Source organism: Oncorhynchus tshawytscha, linkage group LG16, assembly GCF_018296145.1.
Source record: "Oncorhynchus tshawytscha isolate Ot180627B linkage group LG16, Otsh_v2.0, whole genome shotgun sequence".
In the NCBI taxonomy this organism is placed as follows: Eukaryota; Metazoa; Chordata; class Actinopteri; order Salmoniformes; family Salmonidae; genus Oncorhynchus; species Oncorhynchus tshawytscha.
In genome coordinates, this window is record NC_056444.1 from 74,981,232 (window position 1) to 75,008,489 (window position 27,258).

General features: G+C 44.7%; 1 protein-coding gene across 1 annotated transcript in view; it reads left to right on the forward strand.

Annotated features, from left to right (window-relative positions):
* Positions 1–27,258, forward strand: part of LOC112215232 (low-density lipoprotein receptor-related protein 1-like) — a 253,940-nt gene that overhangs the window by 207,552 nt on the left and 19,130 nt on the right. Inside the window, exons 57-73 of the mRNA XM_042299627.1 lie at positions 95–278; positions 636–721; positions 2,076–2,195; positions 2,534–2,721; positions 9,545–9,750; positions 15,094–15,282; positions 15,398–15,546; positions 16,538–16,631; positions 16,931–17,047; positions 17,960–18,079; positions 18,311–18,433; positions 19,158–19,283; positions 19,589–19,705; positions 24,013–24,119; positions 25,896–26,028; positions 26,467–26,589; positions 26,847–26,969. Coding sequence (XP_042155561.1) covers positions 95–278; positions 636–721; positions 2,076–2,195; positions 2,534–2,721; positions 9,545–9,750; positions 15,094–15,282; positions 15,398–15,546; positions 16,538–16,631; positions 16,931–17,047; positions 17,960–18,079; positions 18,311–18,433; positions 19,158–19,283; positions 19,589–19,705; positions 24,013–24,119; positions 25,896–26,028; positions 26,467–26,589; positions 26,847–26,969 — 2,305 coding nt within the window. The remainder of the gene's footprint in view (positions 1–94; positions 279–635; positions 722–2,075; positions 2,196–2,533; positions 2,722–9,544; positions 9,751–15,093; positions 15,283–15,397; positions 15,547–16,537; positions 16,632–16,930; positions 17,048–17,959; positions 18,080–18,310; positions 18,434–19,157; positions 19,284–19,588; positions 19,706–24,012; positions 24,120–25,895; positions 26,029–26,466; positions 26,590–26,846; positions 26,970–27,258) is intronic.

A 27,258-nucleotide genomic window follows, 5' to 3' on the forward strand; every position in this document is an offset into this window, starting at 1 on the left:
CTACTGTATTGACATGTTGTCTGCTTGTCCCCCGGGTCCCTACAGTGTTCTACTGTATTGACATGTTGTCTGTGTGTCCCCTGGGTCCCTACAGTGCAGGTGTCACCCTGGCTTCCAGCTGAAGCGGGATGGGAAGACGTGTGTGGACATAGATGAGTGTACCACGTCCTATCCCTGTACCCAGCGCTGTATCAATACACACGGATCCTTCCACTGTCTCTGTGTGGAGGGCTTCCAGCTACGACCGGACAATCCTACTATCTGCAAGTCCACCTCTGGTAAGACCAACAGCGGGGACGTCTTGGACTTAAAGTCCAGTAACAAAGTCTAATTTTCGTTTTCCATTGCGAAATGTTTTCAAACGTCTTCCATTGTGTGCCCCAAGGAACATGGCCCAGCTGTAAGTGGTTCAATTTCCAACCTGACCCTCCTACCATTATGGCCACCTATTCATCCCCAGCTTCCAATTGGCTCATTCATCCCCACTCCTCTCCCTTGTAACTAGTCTCCAGGTCATTGCTATAAATGAGTATGTGTTCTCGGTCAACTTAGCTGGTAAAAAAAAAATGTCTTTCTTTGTGACAAGTTCAACCATGAACAGAGCCCCTTTTCCCAATCTGTTTGTCTCTCTACAGATGAGGAGCCGTTCCTGATCTTTGCTAATCGGTACTACCTGAGGAAGCTGGGCCTGGATGGTTCCAACTACACCCTGATAAAACAGGTGGGACAACAAGCACTGTGTGGAAACAATGAGCTAAATGTTAACCATGTGTCAGTTTTTATGATTATTCGTAGTCAGTGATAGTGATACCTGATGTATCATGTATCCTGTATCCTGGAGTGTGAATGTGTATGTCTTGTGTTTGCGTGCATGTGTGTGTATTCCAGTGTGTATGCTTGGTGAACTGAAGGGGACTATGACTGTTGTTTCCATGACTAGGTGCCCAGACATTATATACATCCAAAGCATGATCTTTGGAATGTTTGGATCCTTTGCAAATGAAATATAATCTGAGTTCAAAATGAATGCATGTGTAATGTAATTTGTGGATCCAAATAACCAATTAAAAATGTACAGTTGAAGTCAGAAGTTAACATACACTTAGGTTTGAGTCATTAAAACTTGTTTTCAACCACTCCACAAATTTCTTGTTAACTAACTATAGTTTTGGCAAGTCGGTTAGGACATCTACTTTGTCCATGACACAAGTCATTTTCTCAACAATTGTTTCCAGACAGATTATTTAACTTATTAATGCACTGTATCACAATTCCAGTGAGTCAGAAGTTTACAAACACTAAGTTGACTGTGCATCTAAACAGCTTGGAAAATTCCAGAAAATGATGTCATGGCTTTAGAAGCTTCTGATAGGCTAATTGACATCATTTGAGTCAATTGGAGGTGTCCCTGTGGATGTATTTCAAGGCCTACCTTCAAACTCAGTGCCTCTTTGCTTGACATCATGGGAAAATCAAAAGAAATCAGCCAAGACCTCAGAAAACATTTTGTAGACCTCCATAAGTCTGGTTCATCCTTGGGAGCAATTTTCAAACGCCTGAAGGTAACACGTTCATCTGTACAAACAATAGTATGCAAGTATAAACATCATGGGACCACGCAGCCGTCATACCGTTCAGGAAGGAGACGCATTCTGTCTCCTAGAGATTAATGTACTTTGGTGCGAAAAGTGCAAATCAATCCCAGAACAACAGCAAAGGACCTTGTGATGGACCAAAATTCACCCAACTTATTGTGGGAAGATTGTGCAAGGCTACCCGAAACGTTTGACCCAAGTTAAACAATTTAAAGGCAATGCTACCAAATACTAATTGAGTGCATGTAAACTTCTGACCCACTGGGAATGTGATGAAAGAAATTAAAGCTGAAATAAATCATTCTCTCTACTATTATTCTGACATTTCACATTCTTAAAATAAAGTGGTGATCCTTAATTACCTAAGACAGGGAATTCTTACTAGGATTAAATGTCAGGAATTGTGAAACTGAGTTTAAATGTTTTTGGCTAAGGTGTATGTAAACTTCCCGAATTCAACTGTATGTGTGTGGATACCAGGGCCTGAACAATGCGGTGGCTCTGGACTTCCACTATGCAGAACAGATGCTCTACTGGACAGACGTGACCACTCAGGGCTCCATGATACGACGCATGAACATCAACGGCAGTAACATAGAGGTCAGTAGGGCGGTTGTCCGGTCTGTGACTCTCTCATTGAGTCTAAGGCCAGCTGGACAGCTGGCTAGTCCTTGACTCTGATTGTACCATTGATCTGTTAGTGACTCTGATTGGTCAGTTGGCCTGTTTGTGACTCTCTGGTTGGGCAACTGACCTGTTAGTATCTTTCGGATTGGACATTTCCCGAGTCTGTGGTTCTCATTAGACAGTAGGCTAGTTTATTTCTCTCTTATTGGTCAGTTGGCCTTCCTGTGGCTGTGATTGAACAGTTGGCCAGTCTATGACTCTCTGGTTGGTCAGTTAGCCAGTATCTGACTCTCTGATTGGCTCTTGTCCAGGTGCTGCACCGGACCTCCCTCAGTAACCCAGATGGATTGGCTGTAGACTGGGTGGGAGGGAACCTTTACTGGTGTGATAAGGGGCGGGACACCATCGAGGTGTCCAAGCTCAACGGAACCTTTCGGTCGGTCTTGGTGAACGCCGGCCTGAGGGAACCACGCGCTGTGGCTTTGGACGTACGCAATGGGTAAGAGGCACAGCCCAGAATATAATACTGTACTAGAAACTGCACTAGAAACTCCTGCATGGTCTGAGACTGGAGCTTTGTCACATGATAATGAATTATAATGGTATATTAAGGACAGATATTCTTCCTGACAACATGTCCAGATTTAGGCTACAACTAAACTCAGCAACAAAAAAATGTCCTCTCACTGTTAACTGTGTTTATCGGACTTCCGGCGCCGACAGAGATGGCCGCCTCGCTTCGCGTTCCTAGGAAACTATGCAGTTTTTTGTTTTTTTACGTGTTATTTCTTACATTGGTACCCCAGGTCATCTTAGGTTTCATTACATACAGTTGAGAAGAACTACTGAACATAAGAGCAGCGTCAACTCACCATCAGTACGACCAAGAAGATGACTTTCGCGAAGCGGATCCTGTGTTCTGCCTTTCACCCAGGACAACGGAATGGATCCCAGCCGGCGACCCAAAAAAACGACTTCGTAAAAGGGGGAAACGGAGCGGTCTTCTGGTCAGACTCCGGAGACGGCACATCGTGCACCACTCCCTAGCATTCTTCACGCCAATGTCCAGTCCCTTGACAACAAGGTTGATGAAATCCGAGCAAGGGTAGCATTCCAGAGGGACATCAGAGACTGTAACGTTCTTTGCTTCATGGAGAGACGCTATCGGAGTCGGTGCAGCCAACTGGTTTCTCCACGCATCGCTCAGACAGAAACAAACTTCTTTCTGGTAAGAAGAGGGGCGGGGGCGTATGCTTCATGTTTAACGTGACGTGGTGTGATCACAACAACATACAGGTACTCAAGTCCTTCTGTTCACCTGATTTAGAATTCCTCACAATCAAATGTCGACCGCATTATCTTCCAAGGGAATTCTCTTCGATTATAATCACAGCCGTATATATTCCCCCCCAAGCAGACACATCGATGGCTCTGAACGAACTTTATTTGACTCTTTGCAAACTGGAATCCAATTATCCGGAGGCTGCATTCATTGTAGCTGGGGATTTTAACAACGCTAATCTGAAAACAAGACTCCCTAAATTTTATCAGCATATCGATTGCGCAACCAGGGCTGGAAAAACCTTGGATCACTGCTATTCTAACTTCCTGCCCCGCCCTCCTTTCGGAAAAGCTGACCACGACTCCATTTTGTTGATCCCTGCCTACAGACAGAAACTAAAACAAGAAGCTCCCGCGCTGAGGTCTGTCCAACGCTGGTCCGACCAATCTGATTCCACACTCCAAGACTGCTTCCATCACGTGGACTGGGATATGTTTCGTATTGCGTCAGACAATAACATTGACGAATACGCTGATTCGGTGAGCGAGTTCATTAGAACGTGCGTTGAAGATGTCGTTCCCATAGCAACTATTAAAACATTCCCAAACCAGAAACCGTGGATTGATGGCAGCATTCGCGTGAAACTGAAAGCCCGAACCACTGCTTTTAATCAGGGCAAGGTGACCGGAAACATGACCAAATACAAACAGTGTAACTATTCCCTCCACAAGGCAATCAAACAAGGTAAGCGTCAGTATAGAGACAAAGTAGAATCTCAATTCAACGGCTCAGACACGAGGTATGTGGCAGGGTCTACAGTCAATCACGGATTACAAAAAGAAAACCATCCCAGTCACGGACCAGGATGTCTTGCTCCCAGGCAGACTAAATAACTTTTTTGCCCGCTTTGAGGACAATACAGTGCCACTGACACGGCCCGCAACTAAAACATGCGCACTCTCCTTCACTGCAGCCGACGTGTGGAAAACATTTAAACGTGTCAACCCTCGCAAGGCTGCAGGCCCAGACGGCATCCCCAGCCGCGCCCTCAGAGCATGCGCAGACCAGCTGGCTGGTGTGTTTACGGACATATTCAATCAATCCCTATCCCAGTCTGTTGTTCCCACATGCTTCAAGAGGGCCACCATTGTTCCTGTTCCCAAGAAAGCTAAGGTAACTGAGCTAAACGACTACCGCCCCGTAGCACTCACTTCCGTCATCATGAAGTGCTTTGAGAGACTAGTCAAGGACCATATCACCTCCACCCTACCTGACACCCTAGACCCACTCCAATTTGCTTACCGCCCAAATAGGTCCACAGACGATGCAATCTCAACCACACTGCACACTGCCCTAACCCATCTGGACAAGAGGAATACCTATGTGAGAATGCTGTTCATTGACTACAGCTCGGCATTTAACACCATAGTGCCCTCCAAGCTCGTCATCAAGCTCGAGACCCTGGGTCTCGACCCAGCCCTGTGCAACTGGGTACTGGACTTCCTGACGGGCTACCCCAGGTGGTGAGGGTAGGCAACAACATTTCCACCCCGCTGATCCTCAACACTGGGGCCCCACAAGGGTGCGTTCTGAGCCCTCTCCTGTACTCCCTGTTCACCCACGACTGCGTGGCCACGCACGCCTCCAACTCAATCATCAAGTTTGCGGACGACACAACAGTGGTAGGCTTGATTACCAACAACGACGAAACGGCCTACAGGGAGGAGGTGAGGGCCCTCGGAGTGTGGTGTCAGGAAAATAACCTCACACTCAACGTCAACAAAACTAAGGAGATGATTGTGGACTTCAGGAAACAGCAGAGGGAACACCCCCCTATCCACATCGATGGAACAGTAGTGGAGAGGATAGTAAGTTTTAAGTTCCTCGGCGTACACATCACAGACAAACTGAATTGGTCCACTCACACAGACAGCATCGTGAAGAAGGCGCAGCAGCGCCTCTTCAACCTCAGGAGGCTGAAGAAATTCGGCTTGTCACCAAAAGCACTCACAAACTTCTACAGATGCACAATCGAGAGCATCCTGGCGGGCTGTATCACCGCCTGGTATGGCAACTGCACCGCCCTCAACCGTAAGGCTCTCCAGAGGGTAGTGAGGTCTGCACAACGCATCACCGGGGGCAAACTACCTGCCCTCCAGGTACTCGAGGTCAGTACAGGTGCATCAAAGCTGGGACCGAGAGACTGAAAAACAGCTTCTATCTCAAGGCCATCAGACTGTTAAACAGCCACCACTAACATTGAGTGGCTACTGCCAACACACTGTCAATGACACTGACTCTACTCCAGCCACTTTAATAATGGGAATTGATGGAAAATGATGTAAATATATCACTAGCCACTTTAAACAATGCTACCTTATATAATGTTACTTACCCTACATTATTCATCTCATATGCATACGTAGATACTGTACTCTATATCATCGACTGCATCCTTATGTAATATATGTATCACTAGCCACTTTAACTATGCCACTTGGTTTACATACTCATCTCATATGTATATACTGTACTCGATATCATCTACTGTATCTTGCCTATGCTGCTCTGTACCATCACTCATTCATATATCCTTATGTACATATTCTTTATCCCCTTACACTGTGTATAAGACAGTAGTTTTTTTTTTTTTTGGAATTGTTAGTTAGATTACTTGTTCGTTATTACTGCATTGTCGGAACTAGAAGCACAAGCATTTCGCTACACTCGCATTAACATCTGCTAACCATGTGTATGTGACAAATAAAATTTGATTTGATTTGGCTGCTGCCAACACACTGACTCAACTCCAGCCACTTTAATAATGGGAATTGATGGGAAATGATGTAAAATATATCACTAGCCACTTTAAACAATGCTACCTAATATAATGTTTACATACCCTACATTATTCATCTCATATGTATATGTATATACTGTACTCTATCATCTACTGCATCTTTATGTAATACATGTATCACTAGCCACTTTAACTATGCCACTTTGTTTACATACTCATCTCATATGTACAGTGCCTTGCGAAAGTATTCGGCCCCCTTGAACTTTGCGACCTTTTGCCACATTTCAGGCTTCAAACATAAAGATATAAAACTATTTTTTTGTGAAGAATCAACAACAAGTGGGACACAATCATGAAGTTGAACGACATTTATTGGATATTTCACACTTTTTTAACAAATAAAAACTGAAAAATTGGTCGTGCAAAATTATTCAGCCCCCTTAAGTTAATACTTTGTAGCGCCACCTTTTGCTGCGATTACAGCTGTAAGTCGCTTGGGGTATGTCTCTATCAGTTTTGCACATCGAGAGACTGAAATTTTTTCCCATTCCTCCTTGCAAAACAGCTCGAGCTCAGTGAGGTTGGATGGAGAGCATTTGTGAACAGCAGTTTTCAGTTCTTTCCACAGATTCTCGATTGGATTCAGGTCTGGACTTTGACTTGGCCATTCTAACACCTGGATATGTTTATTTTTGAACCATTCCATTGTAGATTTTGCTTTATGTTTTGGATCATTGTCTTGTTGGAAGACAAATCTCCGTCCCAGTCTCAGGTCTTTTGCAGACTCCATCAGGTTTTCTTCCAGAATGGTCCTGTATTTGGCTCCATCCATCTTCCCATCAATTTTAACCATCTTCCCTGTCCCTGCTGAAGAAAAGCAGGCCCAAACCATCATGCTGCCACCACCATGTTTGACAGTGGGGATGTTGTGTTCAGGGTGATGAGCTCTGTTGCTTTTACGCCAAACATAACGTTTTCCATTGTTGCCAAAAAGTTCATTTTTGGTTTCATCTGACCAGAGCACCTTCTTCCACATGTTTGGTGTGTCTCCCAGGTGGCTTGTGGCAAACTTTAAACGACACTTTTTATGGATATCTTTAAGAAATGGCTTTCTTCTTGCCACTCTTCCATAAAGGCCAGATTTGTGCAATATACGACTGATTGTTGTCCTATGGACAGAGTCTCCCACCTCAGCAGCTCTGTAGTTCATCCAGAGTGATCATGGGCCTCTTGGCTGCATCTCTGATCAGTCTTCTCCTTGTATGAGCTGAAAGTTTAGAGGGATGGCCAGGTCTTGGTAGATTTGCAGTGGTCTGATACTCCTTCCATTTCAATATTTTCACTTGCACAGTGCTCCTTGGGATGTTTAAAGCTTGTTGGATATTACTGCATTGTCGGAACTAGAAGCACAAGCATTTCGCTACACTCGCATTAACATCTGCTAACCATGTGTATGTGACAAATACAATTTGATTTGATATTTGTATTAACAAGATTCAACAACTGAGACATAAACTGAACAAGTTCACAGACATGTGATTAACATAAATTGAATAATGTGTCCCTGAACAAAGGGGGGGGTCAAAATCAAAAGCAACAGTCAGTATCTGGTGTGGCCACCAGCTGCATTAAGTACTGCAGTGCATCTCCTCCTTATGGACTGCACCATATTTGCCAGTTCTTGCTGTGAGATGTTACCCCACTCTTCCACAAAGGCATCTGCAAGTTCCCAGACATTTCTAGGGGGAATGGCCCTAGCCCTCACCCTCCGATCCAACAGGCCCCAGACGTACTCAATGGGATGAGATCCGGCCTCTTCGCTGGCCATGGTGTGGGATGGGATGTTGATGTAATGGTGTAATAATGGGATGCTGATGTAATGGTGTAATAATATGATGCTGATGTAATAGTGTAATAATATGATGCTGATGTAATGGTGTAATAATATGATGCTGATATAATGGTGTAATAATATGATCCTGATGTAATGGTGTAATAATGTGATCCTGATGTAATGGTGTAATAATGTGATCCTGATGTAATGGTGTAATAATGGGATCCTGATGTTATGGTGTAATAATATGATGCTGATGTAATGGTATAATAATGTGATCCTGATGTAATGGTGTAATAATGTGACACTGATGCAATGGTGTAATAATGGGATGCTGATGTAATGGTGTAATAATGTGATCCTGATGTAATGGTGTAATAATGGGATGCTGATGTAATGGTGTAATAATGGGATGCTGATGTAATGGTGTAATAATGTGATACTGATGTAATGGTGTAATAATGGGATGCTGATGTAATGGTGTAATAATGTGATCCTGATGTAATGGTGTAATAATGGGATGCTGATGTAATGGTGTAATAATGGGATGCTGATGTAATGGTGTAATAATGGGATGCTGATGTAATGGTGTAATAATGGGATGCTGATGTAATGGTGAAATAATGTGATCCTGATGTAATGGTGTAATAATGTGATCTTGATGTTATGCTGTAATAATGAGATGCTGATGTAATAATGTGATCCTGATGTAATGGTGTAATAATTTGATGTTATGGTGTAATAATGGGATGCTGATGTAATGGTGTAATAATGGGATGCTGATGTAATGGTGAAATAATGTGATCCTGATGTAATGGTGTAATAATGTGATCTTGATGTTATGCTGTAATAATGAGATGCTGATGTAATAATGTGATCCTGATGTAATGGTGTAATAATTTGATGTTATGGTGTAATAATGGGATGCTGATGTAATGGTGTAATAATGTGATCTTGATGTTATGGTGTAATAATGGGATGCTGATGTCATGGTGTAATAATGGGATGCTGATGTAATGGTGTAATAATGGGATGCTGATGTAAGGGTGTAATAATATGATGCTGATGTAATGGTGTAATAATGTGATCTTGATGTTATGGTGTAATAATGTGATGCTGATGTAATGGTGTAATAATGTGATGCTGATGTAATGGTGTAATAATGTGATGCTGATGTAATGGTGTAATAATGGGATGCTGATGTAATGGTGAAATAATGGGATCTTGATGTTATGGTGTAATAATGTGATGCTGATGTAATGGTGTTATAATGTGATGCGGATGTAATGGTGTAATAATGGGATGCTGATGTAATGGTGAAATAATGGGATGCTGATGTAATGGTGTAATAATGTGATGCTGATGTAATGGTGTAATATGATGCTGTCCCCTGTCCTGTTCATCAGGTACCTGTATTGGTCAGACTGGGGGGACAACCCGCATATAGGGCGGATCGGGATGGACGGCTCCAACAGAAGTGTGATCGTAGAGGATAAGATCACCTGGCCCAACGGCCTCACGCTGGACTTAATCAATGACCGCATCTACTGGGCCGACGCCAGAGAGGACTACATCGAGTTCGCCAGCCTGGACGGGAGTAACAGACACACGGGTAATGTATATTGTCATAGACAGAGAGATTACTATATTACAATTGCCTTCATGGAACATCAAACCTCTGTCGCATAATAGGTTATGTAATTATGTAAAACGCACACACATGACATGATGCCATAGACCAGGTCACAGTGGTGCTGGGGATAGCCCTGCCACAGTACACAGGCCCAATGGACAGAGAGAGAGAAAGAAGACTGTTGTTCTGTCAGACTACTGATGAGGATCTCACATGGATGACGTCTGAATAACTTGTTACCAAACTTAGAACAATACATAATTACTGTCAGCCAATCAGCCATGCAGAACAATGCAGGGATACAGAGGAAGTTCCTTATTTGAATTCCTCACATTCACAAACCTCAGTTTGACACTAGAGCACGCTGCACACAAAGCATGCCTTCAGAGGATTTATCTCCTCGCCCATGTCTTTGTCTTCATGGAAGTTTCATAGTAGAGTTGGGATCCAAAGTTCTGTGTGTGTTCTGTATGTGTGTTCTGTGGGCCTTGTCCTGACCTGACTGACCATGGTTCCCATTGCCTGAAGCAAATAAATATTTTGGTTTTGTAGGTGGACACCGTTCTTGCAGTCAGATGACCAAATCGCCCTCTAGTGGCCTCATGGGTGGAATGTTATTTATATTTTTCAACATTATTTTAAAAAACACACAAAAAAAAAAATCTGCCGTTACTATGCCGAACAGTTTTGTTGTCTTCTGTGATGTATATAAAGTGTAGTATTGGAATGCAAACTCTAAATGTAATACATTTCAACTGTATATCTGACATGGTACAGGTGTCTTCTTTCTTTAAACCCATAACCATGTGTGTGAGGTGTATACTTTTCTTTCAAAGTAGATGTATTTAAGAAGATGCTACATAACCCAGAGATTGTAATCATGCTACATAACCCAGAGATAGTAATAGTGCTACATAACCCAGAGATAGTAGTGATGCTACATATCCCAGAGCTAAGGTAATGATGCTACATAACCCAGAGATAGTAGTGATGCTACATAACCCAGATATAGTAATAGTGCTACATAACCCAGAGATAGTAATGATGCTACATAACCCAGAGATAGTAGTGGTGCTACATAACCCAGAGATAGTGATAATGCTACATAACCCAGATATAGTAATGCTGCTATATAATCCAGAGACACTAATCAAATCAAATCAAATTTATTTATATAGCCCTTCGTACATCAGCTGATATCTCAAAGTGCTGTACAGAAACCCAGCCTAAAACCCCAAACAGCAAGCAATGCAGGTGTAGAAGCACGGTGGCTAGGAAAAACTCCCTAGAAAGGCCAAAACCTAGGAAGAAACCTAGAGAGGAACCAGGCTATGTGGGGTGGCCAGTCCTCTTCTGGCTGTGCCGGGTGGAGATTATAACAGAACATGGCCAAGATGTTCAAATGTTCATAAATGACCAGCATGGTCGAATAATAATAAGGCAGAACAGTTGAAACTGGAGCAGCAGCATGGCCAGGTGGACTGGGGACAGCAAGGAGTCATCATGTCAGGTAGTCCTGGGGCATGGTCCTAGGGATCAGGTCAGTTGAAACTGGAACAGCAGCATGGCCAGGTGGACTGGGGACAGCAAGGAGTCATCATGTCAGGTAGTCCTGGAGCTCAGGTCCTAGGGCTCAGGTCCTCCGAGAGAGAGAAAGAAAGAGAGAAGGAGAGAATTAGAGAACGCACACTTAGATTCACACAGGACACCGAATAGGACAGGAGAAGTACTCCAGATATAACAAACTGACCCCAGCCCCCCGACACATAAACTACTGCAGCATAAATACTGGAGGCTGAGACAGGAGGGGTCAGGAGACACTGTGGCCCCATCCGAGGTCACCCCCGGACAGGGCCAAACATGAAGGATATAACCCCACCCACTTTGCCAAAGCACAGCCCCCACACCACTAGAGGGATATCTTCAACCACCAACTTACCATCCTGAGACAAGGCTGAGTATAGCCCACAAAGATCTCCGCCACGGCACAACCCAAGGGGGGGGCGCAAACCCACTAATGATGCTACATAACCCAGAGATATTAACAATGCTACATAACCCAGATATAGTAATAGTGCTACATAACCCAGAGATAAGGTAGTGATGCTACATAACCCAGAGATAAGGTAATGATGCTACATAACCCAGAGATAAGGTAATGATGCTACATAACCCAGAGATAAGGTAGTGATGCTACATAACCCAGATATAAAGTAGTGGTGCTACATAACCCAGAGACAGTAATGATGCTACATAACCCAGAGATAGTAATGGTGCTACATAACCCAGATATAAGGTAGTGATGCTACATAACCCAGAGATAGTAATGGTGCTACATAACCCAGATATAGTAATGATGCTACATAACCCGGAGATAGTAATGGTGCTACATAACCCAGAGATAGTAATGGTGCTACATAACCCAGAGATAGTAATGATGCTACATAACCCAGAGATAGTAATGGTGCTACATAACCCAGAGATAGTAATGGTGCTACATAACCCAGAGATAAGGTAGTGGTGCTACATAACCCAGAGATAAGGTAGTGGTGCTACATAACCCAGAGATAGTAATGGTGCTACATAACCCAGAGATAGTAATGGTGCTACATAACCCAGATATAAAGTAGTGGTGCTACATAACCCAGAGATAGTAATGATGCTACATAACCCAGAGATAGTAATGGTGCTACATAACCCAGAGATAGTAATGGTGCTACATAACCCGGATATAGTAATGGTGCTACATAACCCAGAGATAAGGTAGTGGTGCTACATAACCCAGATATAACCCAGAGATAGTAATGATGCTCCATAACATAGAGATAGTAATGATGCTACATAACCAAGAGATAGTAATGATGCTACATAACCCAGAGATAGTAATGGTGCTACATAACCCAGAGATGGTAATGGTGCTACATAACCCAGATATAAAGTAGTGGTGCTACATAACCCAGAGATAGTAATGGTGCTACATAACCCAGATATAGTAATGATGCTACATAACCCAGAGATAAAGTAGTGGTGCTACATAACCCAGAGATAAGGTAGTGATGCTACATAACCCATAGATAGTAATGATGCTACATAACCCAGAGATAGTAATGATGCTACATAACCCAGATATAAAGTAGTGGTGCTACATAACCCAGAGATAGTAACGATGCTACATAACCCAGAGATAGTAATGAGGCTACATAACCCAGAGATAAGGTAGTGATGCTACATAACCCAGAGATCGTAATGATGCTTCATAACCCAGAGATAAGGTAGTGATGCTACATAACCCATATATAAAGTTGTGGTGCTACATAACCCAGAGACAGTAATGATGCTACATAACCCAAATATAGTAATGATGCTTCATAACCCCAGAGATAGTAGTGATGCTACATAACCCAGATATAAAGTTGTGGTGCTACATAACCCAGAGATAAGTGATGCTACATAACCCAGATATAGTAATAATGCTTCATAACCCCAGAGATAAGGTAGTGATGCTACATAACCCAGATATAAAGTAGTGGTGCTACATAACCCAGAGACAGTAATGATGCTACATAACCCAGAGATAAGGTAGTGATGCTACATAACCCAGATATAAAGTAGTGGTGCTACATAACCCAGAGATAGTAATGGTGCTACATAACCCAGAGATAGTAATGGTGCTACATAACCCAGATATAAAGTAGTGGTGCTACATAACCCAGATATAGTAATGATGCTACATAACCCGGAGATAAAGTAGTGGTGCTACATAACCCAGAGATAGTAATGGTGCTACATAACCCAGAGATGGTAATGGTGCTACATAACCCAGATATAAAGTAGTGGTGCTACATAACCCAGATATAGTAATGGTGCTACATAACCCAGAGACAATAATGATGCTACATAACCCAGAGATAAGGTAGTGATGCTACATAACCCAGATATAAAGTAGTGGTGCTACATAACCCAGAGATAGTAATGTTGCTACATAACCCAGAGATAAGGTAGTGATGCTACATAACCCAGATATAAAGTAGTGGTGCTACATAACCCAGAGATAGTAATGATGCTACATAACCCAGAGATAGTAATGATGCTACATAACCCAGAGATAGTAATGGTGCTACATAACCCAGAGATAGTAATGGTGCTACATAACCCAGAGATAGTAATGGTGCTACATAACCCAGAGATAGTAATGGTGCTACATAACCCAGAGATAGTAATGGTGCTACATAACCCAGATATAAAGTAGTGGTGCTACATAACCCAGATATAGTAATGGTGCTACATAACCCAGAGATAAGGTAGTGGTGCTACATAACCCAGATATAACCCAGAGATAGTAATGATGTTCCATAACCCAGATATAGTAATGATGCTACATAACCAAGAGATAGTAATGATGCTACATAACCCAGAGATAGTAATGATGCTACATAACCCAGAGATAGTAATGGTGCTACATAACCCAGAGATAGTAATGGTGCTACATAACCCAGAGATAGTAATGGTGCTACATAACCCAGAGATAGTAATGGTGCTACATAACCCAGAGATGGTAATGGTGCTACATAACCCAGATATAAAGTAGTGGTGCTACATAACCCAGATATAGTAATGGTGCTACATAACCCAGAGATAAGGTAGTGGTGCTACATAACCCAGATATAACCCAGAGATAGTAATGATGCTCCATAACCCAGAGATAGTAATGATGCTACATAACCAAGAGATAGTAATGATGCTACATAACCCAGAGAGAGTAATGATGCTACATAACCCAGATATAAAGTAGTGGTGCTACATAACCCAGATATAAGGTAGTGATGCTACATAACCCATAGATAGTAATGATGCTACATAACCCAGAGATAGTAATGATGCTACATAACCCAGATATAAAGTAGTGGTGCAACATAACCCAGAGATAGTAATGATGCTACATAATCCAGAGATAGTAATGATGCTACATAACCCAGAGATAAGGTAGTGATGCTACATAACCCAGATATAGTAATGATGCTTCATAACCCCAGAGATAAGGTAGTGATGCTACATAACCCAGATATAAAGTTGTGAGGTACTGTCATGAATGTCTAATGCTCCATATCCATATCTTTGTGTTGGTCGTTGGGCATTGTGTGTCCATGGGTTATTTGACTGACAACATTGTGATGTAATTATGGCCCCCAGAGTTATGACCTGACTAGGAAAAAGTCTTGGTCGCAGGTTTTCCTGGTCAAGTCACATGGTGGCCAGGTAAAACCTAGTGTAATGTGATACTAATTGCCTCAGTACTGTATGGCTGTGTGTTTGTGTCCACAGTGCTTACCCAGGACGTCCCCCACATCTTCGCCATGACTCTGTTTGAGGAGTACATCTACTGGACTGACTGGGAGACCAAGTCCATCAACAGGTGTCACAAGACCCTGGGTATCAACAAGACCACCCTGATCACTACCCTCCACAGGCCCATGGACATCCACATCTACCACCCTTACCGCCAGCCTGAGGGTACGAGATACGCATGTACAACACACATACACTCACACACAACCACACTCAAGCACGCACACCCAATGTGGTTGTTCCAGTTGAAACAGTCTCCCTCTCCCTGCTATGGTTCCAGTGTTTAGCCACCCGTGCCAGACAGACAACGGCGGCTGTAGTAACCTGTGTCTGCTGAGCCCTGGAGGGGGCTACAAGTGTGCCTGTCCCACCAACTTCTACCTGGCCAACGATGGACGCACCTGCATGTCCAACTGCACTGCCAGCCAGGTGAGGGACTGTGTGATGATATGGCCATAGGGGGGGCAGACAGATAGGGGGCAGCAGAGCCTTTTGTGAAATGGGGGCTGCTTTGTGATTGGTTAATTAAGCATAATTATCTCCACAGTACCTACTGTACAGTGTGTCATCAGCTTGTGTTCACTCTCTTTCTCTCTCTCCTCCCCTCTGCTCCTCTCACCTTCTCTCTCCTTCTCTCTTCCTCTCTCCTTCTCTGTCCTCTCTACTCTCTCTTCCTCTCTCCTCCTCTCTAATACCCTCCTTTTCTCTCCCTCTCTCCTTCGTCCCCTCTCCTCCTCTCTCTTCCTCTCGCCTCCTCTCGCTCCTCTCTCCTCTCCTCTTCTCTCATCTTCTCTCCTCTCCTCCTCTCCTCCTTCTCCCTCTTCTCTCCTCCCCCCTTCTCATCTCGTCCTCTCCTATCTCCTCCTCTCTCCTCCTCCCTTCTCATCAAGATCATAGGTGTTTAAAGTGATGTCGCCTACTCTCTCCTCTCGTCCTTTCTCCTCCTCTCTCCTCTCCTACTTTCTCCTCTCTCCTCTCCTCCTATTTTTTCATCTCTCCTCTCTTCTCCTCCCTCCTTGCTCCTCCTCCCTCCTTTCCTCCTCTCTCCTCTCTCCTCCTCCTCTCTCTCCTCCCTCCCTCTCCTCCTCCTCTCCTCCTCCCTCCTCCTCCCTCCTCTCCTCCTCCCTCTCCTCTCTCCTCTCTCCTCTCCTCCTCCTCTCTCCTCCTCTCTCCTCCTCCCTCCTCTTCTCCTCCTCCTCTCTCCTCCTCCCTCCTCTCTCCTCTCTCCTCCTCCCTCCTGTCTCCTCTCTCCTCCTCTCTCCTCATCAAGATCATACGTGTATGAAGGGGCATTATGTGAAAAAGATTGTTTCCCAATCTCAGTTCTAGCCTTAGGAACAGACAAAAACAGCAGTGACTGTGAACATTGTCCTCATCTCCTCTTTCCTCCTCTCTCCTCTCTTCTCCTCTCCTTGTCCAGTTTGTGTGTAAGAACGACAAGTGCATCCCCTTCTGGTGGAAGTGTGACACGGAGGACGACTGTGGGGATCACTCGGACGAGCCAGCAGAATGCCGTGAGTGTGCCACTTTTTCATCCAAAGTGACTACAGTATAGTACAGTGACTGCATACATTTGTAGTGTGTGTATGTGGTCCCTGTGGGAATTGAACCCACGATCTTGGCAAAGCCAGTGCTACGTAAATGATGATGAGTGAATGAGGAGTATGTGGATGCAGAGTCTCATGTATGTTTCTGCGGGGATCTGAGGTTGTGGTGGCTGAGATGACAGGGTAGGAGAGGAAGATGGTTGGTGAAACTGCTATGGGCCTGTTTCAGACTTTGAAATAACCTCTGACTCCGTTGTTCCCTGTAGCTAAGTTCAAATGCCGGCCAGGCCAGTTCCAGTGTGGGACAGGCATCTGTACCAACCCAGCTTACATCTGTGATGGGGACAACGACTGCCAGGATCATTCGGACGAGGCCAACTGTGGTGCATACCCTTTTATGTTCTTTGTCTGTCTCTCTCTCTGTCTGTCTGTCTCTCTCTTTCTCTCTCACACTCTATATATTTCTTTCTCACCCACATACTCTCTCTTTCCCTCTCTCCTCCCCCTTCTGTCTATGCCTTGTTCTCTCTCTGCCTCGTTCTTTCTATGCATCGTTCTCTCTCTGCCTCGTTCTTTGTCCTTCATATCTTCACCCCCTAACATCTATTCCTACCAGTCCTCTGTCGTCTCTGTGACACGTCTTGTCTGTCATCCTCTGTCATCTCTCTGACAAGTCTTGTGTCTGTCATCCTCTGTCGTCTCTCTGACAAGTCTTGTGTCTGTCATCCTCTGTCGTCACTCTGACACGTCTTGTGTCTGTCATCCTCTGTCGTCTCTCTGACACATCTTGTCTGTCATCCTCTGTCGTCTTTCTGACACGTCTTGTGTCTGTCATCCTCTGTCGTCACTCTGACACGTCTTGTGTCTCGTTATCTGTCGTCTCGCTGACACGTCTTGTGTCTGTCATCCTCTGTCGTCACTCTGACACGTCTTGTGTCTGTCATCCTCTGTCGTCACTCTGACACGTCTTGTGTCTGTCATCCTCTGTCGTCTCTCTGACACGTCTTGTGTCTGTCATCCTCTGTCGTCTCTCTGACACGTCTTGTGTCTGTCATCCTCTGTCGTCTCTCTGACACGTCTTGTGTCTGTCATCCTCTGTCGTCTCTCTGACACGTCTTGTGTCTGTCATCCTCTGTCATCTCTCTGACACGTCTTGTGTCTGTCATCCTCTGTCATCTCTCTGACACGTCTTGTGTCTGTCATCCTCTGTCATCTCTCTGACACGTCTTGTGTCTGTCATCCTCTGTCATCTCTCTGACAAGTCTTGTGTCTGTCTATGTGTGATTGTTCTCCAGATATCCACGTGTGTCTGCCCAGTCAGTTCAAGTGCTCCCACCCCAGCCGCTGTATCCCGGGAATCTTCCGCTGTAATGGACAGGACAACTGTGGAGAAGGCGAGGACGAGACGGACTGCCGTGAGTCAACACCTCCTCTTTTTCCTTCCTATCTCCTCATCTGCATGCTTTATTGCATGTTATACATTTAGTATGGTGATACTGCTGTGTTGCACATGGTCTCTATGTAAAATAGATTGTATTTCAGTGAGACTAACCTGGATAGATGAATGTTAAATAAGAAATATACTGTTGTTATGGGTTGCTCTCTCCAGTCAGTAACAGTCGTCTGTCTGTTCTCGCTCCCTCTAGCCGAGGTCACCTGTGCGCCCACCCAGTTCCAGTGTGCCATCACCAAGCGCTGTGTCCCTCGTGTCTGGGTGTGTGACCGTGACAATGACTGTGTGGACGGATCGGACGAACCAGCAAACTGCAGTAAGACACTGCTCCTTTGTTTCAGAGGACTATTCTAGAATAATGACAGACATGCATATCAAGTTCAATATCCATGTTGCAGTAGAATACCTGTTTCTGCTAACATAAACTATTTTTTAATTTTTAATTTATTTAACCTTTATTTAACCAGGTAGGCTAGTTGAGAACAAGTTCTCATTTGCAACTGCGACCTGGCCAAGATAAAGCATAGTAATTCGACACATACAACAACACAGAGTTACACATGGAATAAACAAAACATACATAATGAATTGCAGATGCACTAGATCTTTCAGACCTCATCAGATCCTCCTTCCACTTTATACTCAGTCTGTCATCTGGCCTGTGATAAGCCTCAGTCAGTCCCCTCTCCTAACCCCCCCATCCCACCTCCTCTTCCTCTCCTCCCCCTCCTCTCCCCCTCCTCCCCTCTCCCACACCTCCTCTCCTCCCCCTTCTCTTCCCCTCCTCCCCTCTCCCACCCCTCCTCTCTCCTCCCCCTTCTCTCCCCCTCCTCCCCTCTCCCACCCCTCTTCTCCTCCCCCTTCTCTCCCCCTCCTCCCCTCTCCCCCCCCTCCTCTCCTCCCCCTTCTCTCCCCCTCCTCCCCTCTCCCACCCCTCCTCTCCTCCCCCCCCTCTCTCCCCCTCCTCCCCTCTCCCACCCCTCCTCTCCTCCCCCTCCTCCCCCCCCCCTCTCCCACCCCCTCCTCTCCTCCCCCTCCAGCCCAGATGACGTGTGGTGTGGATGAGTTTCGCTGTAAAGACTCTGGTCGCTGCATCCCGGCCCGGTGGAAGTGTGACGGGGAGGATGACTGTGGAGACTCATCTGACGAACCCAAAGAAGAGTGTGGTGAGTGTTCTGTCTGTCACACAGGAAACGGAAAGCTCTAACAAGGGCTACAAAGCATTTCTCTGGATCCTCACCGTAGAATCTAGAGGACCGGTACAGCATCATTACACTTTAATACAAAATTCACTCTCTCCCTCTCTGAATTCCCTATAACAACCCTTGAGATTGCCAACAAGATCATATGTGTATTGTAGAGGGGTATTTATCTCCTCTATGAAGGTTCATGCTATGATGTTAACCTCCTGTATGGTTTGTATGTACTGTGGTGTTATGGAGCTGAGGGTCTGACCCTTGTCTCTGTGTAGATGAGAGGACATGTGAGCCATACCAGTTCAGGTGTAAGAACAACCGCTGTGTCCCGGGTCGCTGGCAGTGTGACTATGACAACGACTGTGGGGACAACTCGGACGAGGACAAGTGTGGTATGTCTCTCTGTCATTCCTGTTACACGATCCTTGTGACCCCATATCAATTGTTTGATTCTTGTGTGTTTGTTTTGCTTCCCAGTGTCTGTAGATGTTTTGTAACACACACTGAGACATTGTCATTTAGTTTGTCCTTAACTCATCTGTGATGTGTCTCACCTCATCTAATGTTTACCTTTCATTTCCCTCTCACTGACCTGTTGGCATGAGCCAGAGGTAGGTCTCCACTTTCAACCATCCCCATTTCACCAACCCCTAATGTCACTCTGCTCCTCCCCTCCCATTGCAGTCATTTATATGTCTGATGCTGTCCATTTCAACTCAGCCCCTCTGATATCTCCTCAGACAGTGACAGGTCAAAAGTAGGGCTTTTTTTCTACAATCAAGTATTGTAATTTCCTACATGACCACCTGAGGCCACTGTACTCAACAAAGTTAATGACTTATTTTCTAAGACGCTAACTTCTGGGACGTTCCCAGTTGTGCTGCAGTCTAAGGCACTGCGTCGCAGTGACCAGGAGCACAATTGACCTAGCGTCGTCTGGGTTAGGGGAGAGTTTGGCCTGCTGGGATGTCCTTGTCTCATCACGCTCTAGCGACTCCTTGTGGTGGCCGGGCGCATGCACGCTGAAATGTGTCGCCAGGTGTACGGTGTATCCTCCAACACATTGGTGAGGCTGACTTCTGGGTTAAGTGAGCAGTGTGGCTTGGCGGGGCCGTGTTTCGGAGGACGCATGGCTCTTGACCTTCGCCTCTCCTGGAGTTGCAGCGATGGGACAAGACTAACTACCAATTGGGTATCGCAAAATTGGGGATAAAAAGGGGTAAAAAGTACAACAAAATGAAATAAAAATAAGCAGAGTGAAAGCACACAGTTATGTTACCAGTTTCAGTAAAGATGCAATGTTGTTTATCAGGCACCTAGGACATCTTCTATTGAATCTCTGGAGCTCTCATTTCACCATCATTGTTTGGCCTCCCTCTGTGTGTCCCTGCTTGTGGTGTTTTGTGAGGTGTTGTGGTTTGTTGTGTTGTGAGGTGTTGTGGTGTTGTGAGGTATTGTGGGTTGTTGTGTTCAAATCAAATGTATTTATAAAGTCCTTCTTACATCAGCTGATGTCACAAAGTGCTGTACAGAAACCCAGCCTAAAACCCCAAACAGCAAGCAATGCAGATGTAGAAGCACGGTGGCTAGGAAAAACTCCTTAGAAAGGCAGGAACCTAGTGTTAGGTTCTTATTTTTCAGAGTAAATAACTCAGACACTAGAGAAGCTTTAACCAAGTTTAATTCTTCCCAAAGGTTCTGTACAGCTGTATTCATACAACCCAACACTTCTCCCATCCATATATATATATATATCCCACATAATACACTCCTCCTTCTCGTCTATCCTTATATGTTATGGTTTAACGGGAAAAGATTAACAAGATACCAAACCCTTATTGGGGTGGAGATTATAACAGAACATGGCCAAGATGTTCAAATGTTCATAGATGACCAGCAGGGTCAAATAATAATAATCACAGTGGTTGTCGAGGGTGCAACAGGTGAGCACCTCAGGAGTAAATGTCAGTTGGCTTTTCATAGCCAATCATTCAGAGTATCTCTACTGCTCCTGCTGTCTCTAGAGAGTTGAAAACAGCAGGTCTGGGACATGGGTGGGCAGACCATTCCATAAAAATGGAGCTCTATAGGACAAAGCCCTACCTCCAGCTGTTTGCTTAGAAATCCTAGGGACAATAAGTATGTACGGCAGGACCAAATCGGAAAGATAGATAGGAGCAAGCCCATACAGCCATTTTCGAGCCAAGGAGAGGGCTCAGAAAAGTCAGAAATAGCAATTAAATTAATCACTAACCTTTGATCTTCATCAGATGGCACTCACAGGACTTCATGGTACACAATAAATGTGTGTTTTGTTTGATAAAGTTCATCTTTATGTCCAAAAACCTCATTTGAAATTGGTGTGTTATGTTCAGAAATGCATTGTCTCAAACAAACATCCGGTGAAAGTGCAGAGAGCCACATCAAATAACAGAAATACTCATCATAAACATTGATAAAAGATACAAGTGTTAAACATACGAATACAGATAAACTTCTCCTTAATGCAACCGCTGTATCAGATTTCAAAAAGGCTTTACGGCAAAAGCACACTTTGCTATTATGTATTAGGTCAGCGCCTAGACACAGAAACCCATACAGCCATTTTCCAATCAAGGAGAGTGTCACAAAAGTCAGAAATAGCATTAAAATTAATCACTTACCTTTGATGATCTTCATCTGGTGGCACTCCCAGGTCACCATGTTAGACAACAAATGTTCAATAAAGTTCATCTTTATGTCCAAATACCTCCGTTTTGTTGGTGCGTTTAGTTCAGAAATCCAAAGGCACAATGCGAACTCTCAACACCAAGATGAAAAGTCAAAGTACAATAAAAGATAGTAGAAACATCAAACGTCAAACAATGTTTAAAATCAATCCTCAGATTGTTTTTGTCAAAAATAGTAAATAATATTTCAACCTGACAAAAGCTTCATCAATGGAAAAGGTAAACAATGCCTAAAGACTGGTCACATGTTGAGGAAGCCATAGAGATGGTGAACTGGGTCCTAAGTCTTTGCATGGTGGATAGGCTTTCAATGGAAAAACAGCCTTTCAAAATAATAGCACTTCCTGGATGGATTTTCCTCTGGTTTTCGCCTGCCGTATATCAGTTCTGTTATACTCATAGACATTATTTTAACAGTTTTGGAAACTTTAGAGTGTTTTCTATCCAAATCCACTAATTATATGCATATCCTGCCTTATGGGCCTGAGTAGCAGGCAGTTTAATTTGGGCACGCTTTTCATCCAAAATTCAGAATGCTGCCCCCTACCCTAGTGAAGTTAACAGGAAGCCAGTGTAGAGAGGCTAGCACTGGAGTAATATGATGTTGTTGGGAGGTGGTGTGTTGTGAGGTGGTGTGTTGTGATTTGTTGTGAGGTGTGTTTTTGTGATGTGGTGTGTTGTGAGCTGAGGTGTTGTGGTGTGTTGTGAGGTGCTGTTATGTGTTGTGGTGTGGTGTGTTGTCTGTTGTGAGGTGGTGTGTTGTCTGTTGTGAGATGTTGTGGTGTGTTGTGAGGTGCTGTGGTGTGTTGTGAGGTGCTGTGATGTGGTGTGTTGTGATGTGTTGTGAGGTGATGTGTTGTGAGGTTTTGGGGTGTGGTGTGAGGTGCTGTGATGTGTTGTGTGGTGTGAGGTGCTGTGTTGTGAGGTGTTGTGGTGTGAGGTGCTGTAATGTGTTGTGGTGTGAGGTGTTATGAGGTGTCGTGGTGTCTTGTTGTGAGGTGTTATGAGCTGGTGTGGTGTGTTGTGGTGTCTTATGAGGTGTTGTGGTGTCTTATGAGGTGGTGTGGTGTGTTGTGATGTGCTGTCTTGTGGTGTGTTGTGAGGTGGTGTGTTGTGAGGTGTTATGAGGTGTCATTGTGTGTTGTGGTGTCTTATGAGGTGTTGTGGTGTCTTATGAGGTGTTGTGGTGTCTTATGAGGTGTTGTGGTGTCTTATGAGGTGGTGTGAGGTGTTGTGAGGTGAGGTGGTGTGAGGTGTTGTGGTGTGAGGTGCTGTAATGTGTTGTGCTATGAGGTGTTGTGGTGTGTTGTGGTCTGTTGTGTTGTGAGGTGCTGTAATGTGTTGTGATGTTAGGTGTTGTGAGGTGTGGTGTGGTCAGTTGGGTTGTGAGTTGTGTTGTGAGGTGGTGTGAGGTGTTGTGGTGTGAGGGGTGTTGTGTTGTGAGGTGTTGTGGTGTGAGATGCTGTAATGTGTTGTGGTGTGGTCAGTTGTGGTGTGTTGTGAGGTGGTGTGAGGTGCTGTAATGTGTTGTGCTATGAGGTGTTGTGGTGTGTTGTGTAGTGTTGTGTTGTTTTGCGAGGTGTTGTGAGGTGCTGTAATGTGTTGTGGTGTGAGGGTAGGTGAGGTGTGGTGTGGTCAGTTGTGGTGTGTTGTGGTCTGTTGTGAGGTGCTGTAATGTGTTGTGGTGTGAGGTGTTATGAGGTGTCGTTGTGTGTTGTGGTGTCTTATGAGGTGTTGTGGTCTGTTGTGGTGTGTTGTGGTGTGCTGTGGTGTGCTGTGAGGTGGTGTGTTGTGGTCTGTTATGAGGTGTTGTGGTGTGTTGTGGTCTGTTATGAGGTGTTCTGTACAGTACTCTCTCCCCTGTGAATTTGGACTTTTACTAAAAACAACACGTATTTGGAAGCCATTTCCAGCTAAGCTATACAGTATAATGTTTGTTATGTGAGACCTGCGTTGCTGTATCTTTACAGTCCCACGGCAGTGCTCAGAGAGTGAGTTTGCCTGTACCAACGGACGCTGTATCGCCGGGAGGTGGAAGTGTGATGGAGACCATGACTGTGCTGACGGATCTGATGAGGTAACACACCTGACTCAACCATAGCAACATATCTGAGTTAGACACATGTGTAATAGATAACGCTACTGACTCATACTGTAAGGGAGAGTGGGGTAAGTTGAGCAATTCTTAACATTCAGCATCACTCCGTCAAGGCAAATATTCAAACAAAGATATCTACATATATTTCAGGATAGTGTGTATACCTGGAAATAATCTGAATTAATGTAAATATTACAGTTTTGAAAACGTAGCTTGACCCAAAAAAAATGTCTCTTGGCACAACTTATTCCTGTGTACGGGGTAAGTTTAGCCACATGACAGGGTAAGTTTAGCCGCAGGACAGGGTAAGTTTAGCCACATGACAGGGTAAGTTAAGCAGCAGGACAGGGTAAGTTTAGCCGCAGGACAGGGTAAGTTTAGCCGCAGGACAGGGTAAGTTTAGCCGCAGGACAGGGTAAGTTTAGCCGCAGGACAGGGTAAGTTTAGCCACATGACAGGGTAAGTTAAGCAGCAGGACAGGGTAAGTTTAGCCGCAGGACAGGGTAAGTTTAGCCTCAGGACAGGGTAAGTTTAGCCGCAGGACAGGGTAAGTTTAGCCGTCTACAAATTTCTGTGCTGAATGAAATATTACCACTGCCTTCTTTATTTCTTTATTTCCCAAACACAATTCAACACAATCACAATTGCTCTTTTGTCTTTAAATCGTTCAAGGTTTAACACCTAACAAACACATAGGCCAGGTCCTGTTTTTACCTCATATCCCAGCGAAAATGCCTTGTATTATGCCTGGGAAGAGAACACTTCAATTTGCTCAACTTGCCAATGGCTCAATCATTGGCTCAACTTACCCCATGGCCATTGGCTCAACTTACCCCATGGCCATTGGCTCAACTTACCCCATGGCCATTGGCTCAACTTACCCCATGGCCATTGGCTCAACTTACCCCATGGCCATTGGCTCAACTTACCCCATGGCCATTGGCTCAACTTACCCCATGGCCATTGGCTCAACCTACCCCATGGTCATTGGCTCAACTTAACCCATGGCCATTGGCTCAACCTACCCCATGGTCATTGGCTCAACTTAACCCAAGGCAAACATTTTGACTATACTAGCCAACACAGCTACAAGGATGTACTTTCCTGCTAGGTTTATGACCTCAAATTGAAGCAATACGGCACGAGGGGGTGTGTTATATGGCCTATATACAACGGCTAAGGGGGGTTTTATGCGCAACGCGGAGTGCCTGGATACAGCCCTCAGCCGTGGTATATTGGCCGTATATCACAACCCCCCGAGGTGCCTTATTGCTATTATAAACTGGTTACCAATGTAATTAGAACAGTAAAAAGTATTTTTTTCTCATACCCGTGATATACGGACTGATATACCATGGCTTTCAGTCAATCGGCATTCAGGGCTCGAACCACCCAGATATATGTCTATAATGAAGATAATAGAGACCATAACTCATGTATAGAAAAATCTTTCAATGATCTACTTCGGTTAGTGTACAAGCATCATGAAACCTCAAACACAATAAATGACACAATATCCCATTTTTTGAACCTAACTTATTTACCTTTTTCCCCATGTGGTTTCTTCCTTCACAGACTCCATGAAATGATGACCTCTTCAGTGAATATTTGGTCAAACTATAAATTATAGGGCGGCTCAACTTACCCCACTCTCCCCTACTAACAACCTCTCTATGTTATCGGTTGACCTAGTTTAGAGATGTGCCTTTTACCTGAGTGGTTAAAAGTGTGTGTGTGCGTGTGCTTGCTCCTCAGGACGGCTGTGACCTGAAGTGTGACAGTGATCAGTTCCAGTGTAAGAACGGCCACTGTATCCCCAACCGCTGGCGCTGTGACGCAGATGCTGACTGTTTGGACGGCAGCGATGAGGAGAAGTGTCACATAGCTGGTGAGTGTGTTTGTGTCCCCATGTGCCTCGCTCATGCTGGTGTTTGAGATGGCCACAGTGCTAAAAGGGAGTGGTTATACTGAGATTAAACATCCTTTTTATTTATCCTTTATTTAACTAGGAAAATTAGTTAAGAACAAATTCTTATTTACAATGATGGCCAAACCATCCCCTAACCTGGACAACACTGGGCGCCACCTTATGGGACTCCCAATCACGGCCGGTTGTGATACAGCCTGGAATCGAACCAGGGTCTGTAGTGACGCCTCTAGCACTGAGATGCAGTGCCTTAGACCGCTGTGCCACTCGGGAGTCATCTATGTTTATTCATTGAGAGGGATTCTGGAGATGTGCAGCCTGTAGATCCGGCCTGTGATCTACAGGAACAGGGTCAATAATGGGCAACCTACTGTTCTTCTTCCCCTCTCCCTGTCTCAGTTGAGAGACACTGCCCCCTGGATGACTTCCAGTGTAACAACACGCTGTGTAAGCCCCTGGCCTGGAAATGCGACGGAGAGGACGACTGTGGAGACAACTCGGACGAGAACCCCGACGAGTGCAGTGAGTAGTGACATCAGATCCTGTGACATCATATCCTGTCTACTAGTACCCTTTTCACAGTACCGAGCTGAACTGACTTGTACTGTGCTGGCCTAGTTACTCATCCATCATGATGGGAAGGACAATGTGAAATAAAATATCAGAGCCACCACAGTTCAGGTCAAGATTGTCACGATGGTCAGAAAAGGGTATGCATCCTAAAGCCTGTTCTGAGTCCTAACTCCTTGACTCCTAACCCCTCTTTCTCCTCCACTTAGGGAGGTTCCAGTGCCCCCCCACCAGGAGTTTCCGCTGCCAGAACGACCGTGTGTGTCTGAAAGTGTCCAAACAGTGTGACGGAGTTGACAACTGCGGGGACAACTCTGATGAGCTCAACTGCCGTGAGTTTCCTGTGCTGCTGTCCTTTAGCACACACCAACACAAGGCTGTCTCCTTGATGAGCTGTTTTTCCCTGTGGAGAGGTTCCATCGTTATACCTACCATACCACTTATGTTACCTATGACAGAATGCAAATCCAATACAGGGCTTCATTGTCCTTTTATTCAGTGGTATGGAATTATAGACATTGGATCAGAAAGGTTGTGTTCATTTCATTCAATAGACATTTAATACACCTTTATTTATCCCCTCAGGAGCAATGTGATGGTTGGTCTATGTGTGTTTTCTCA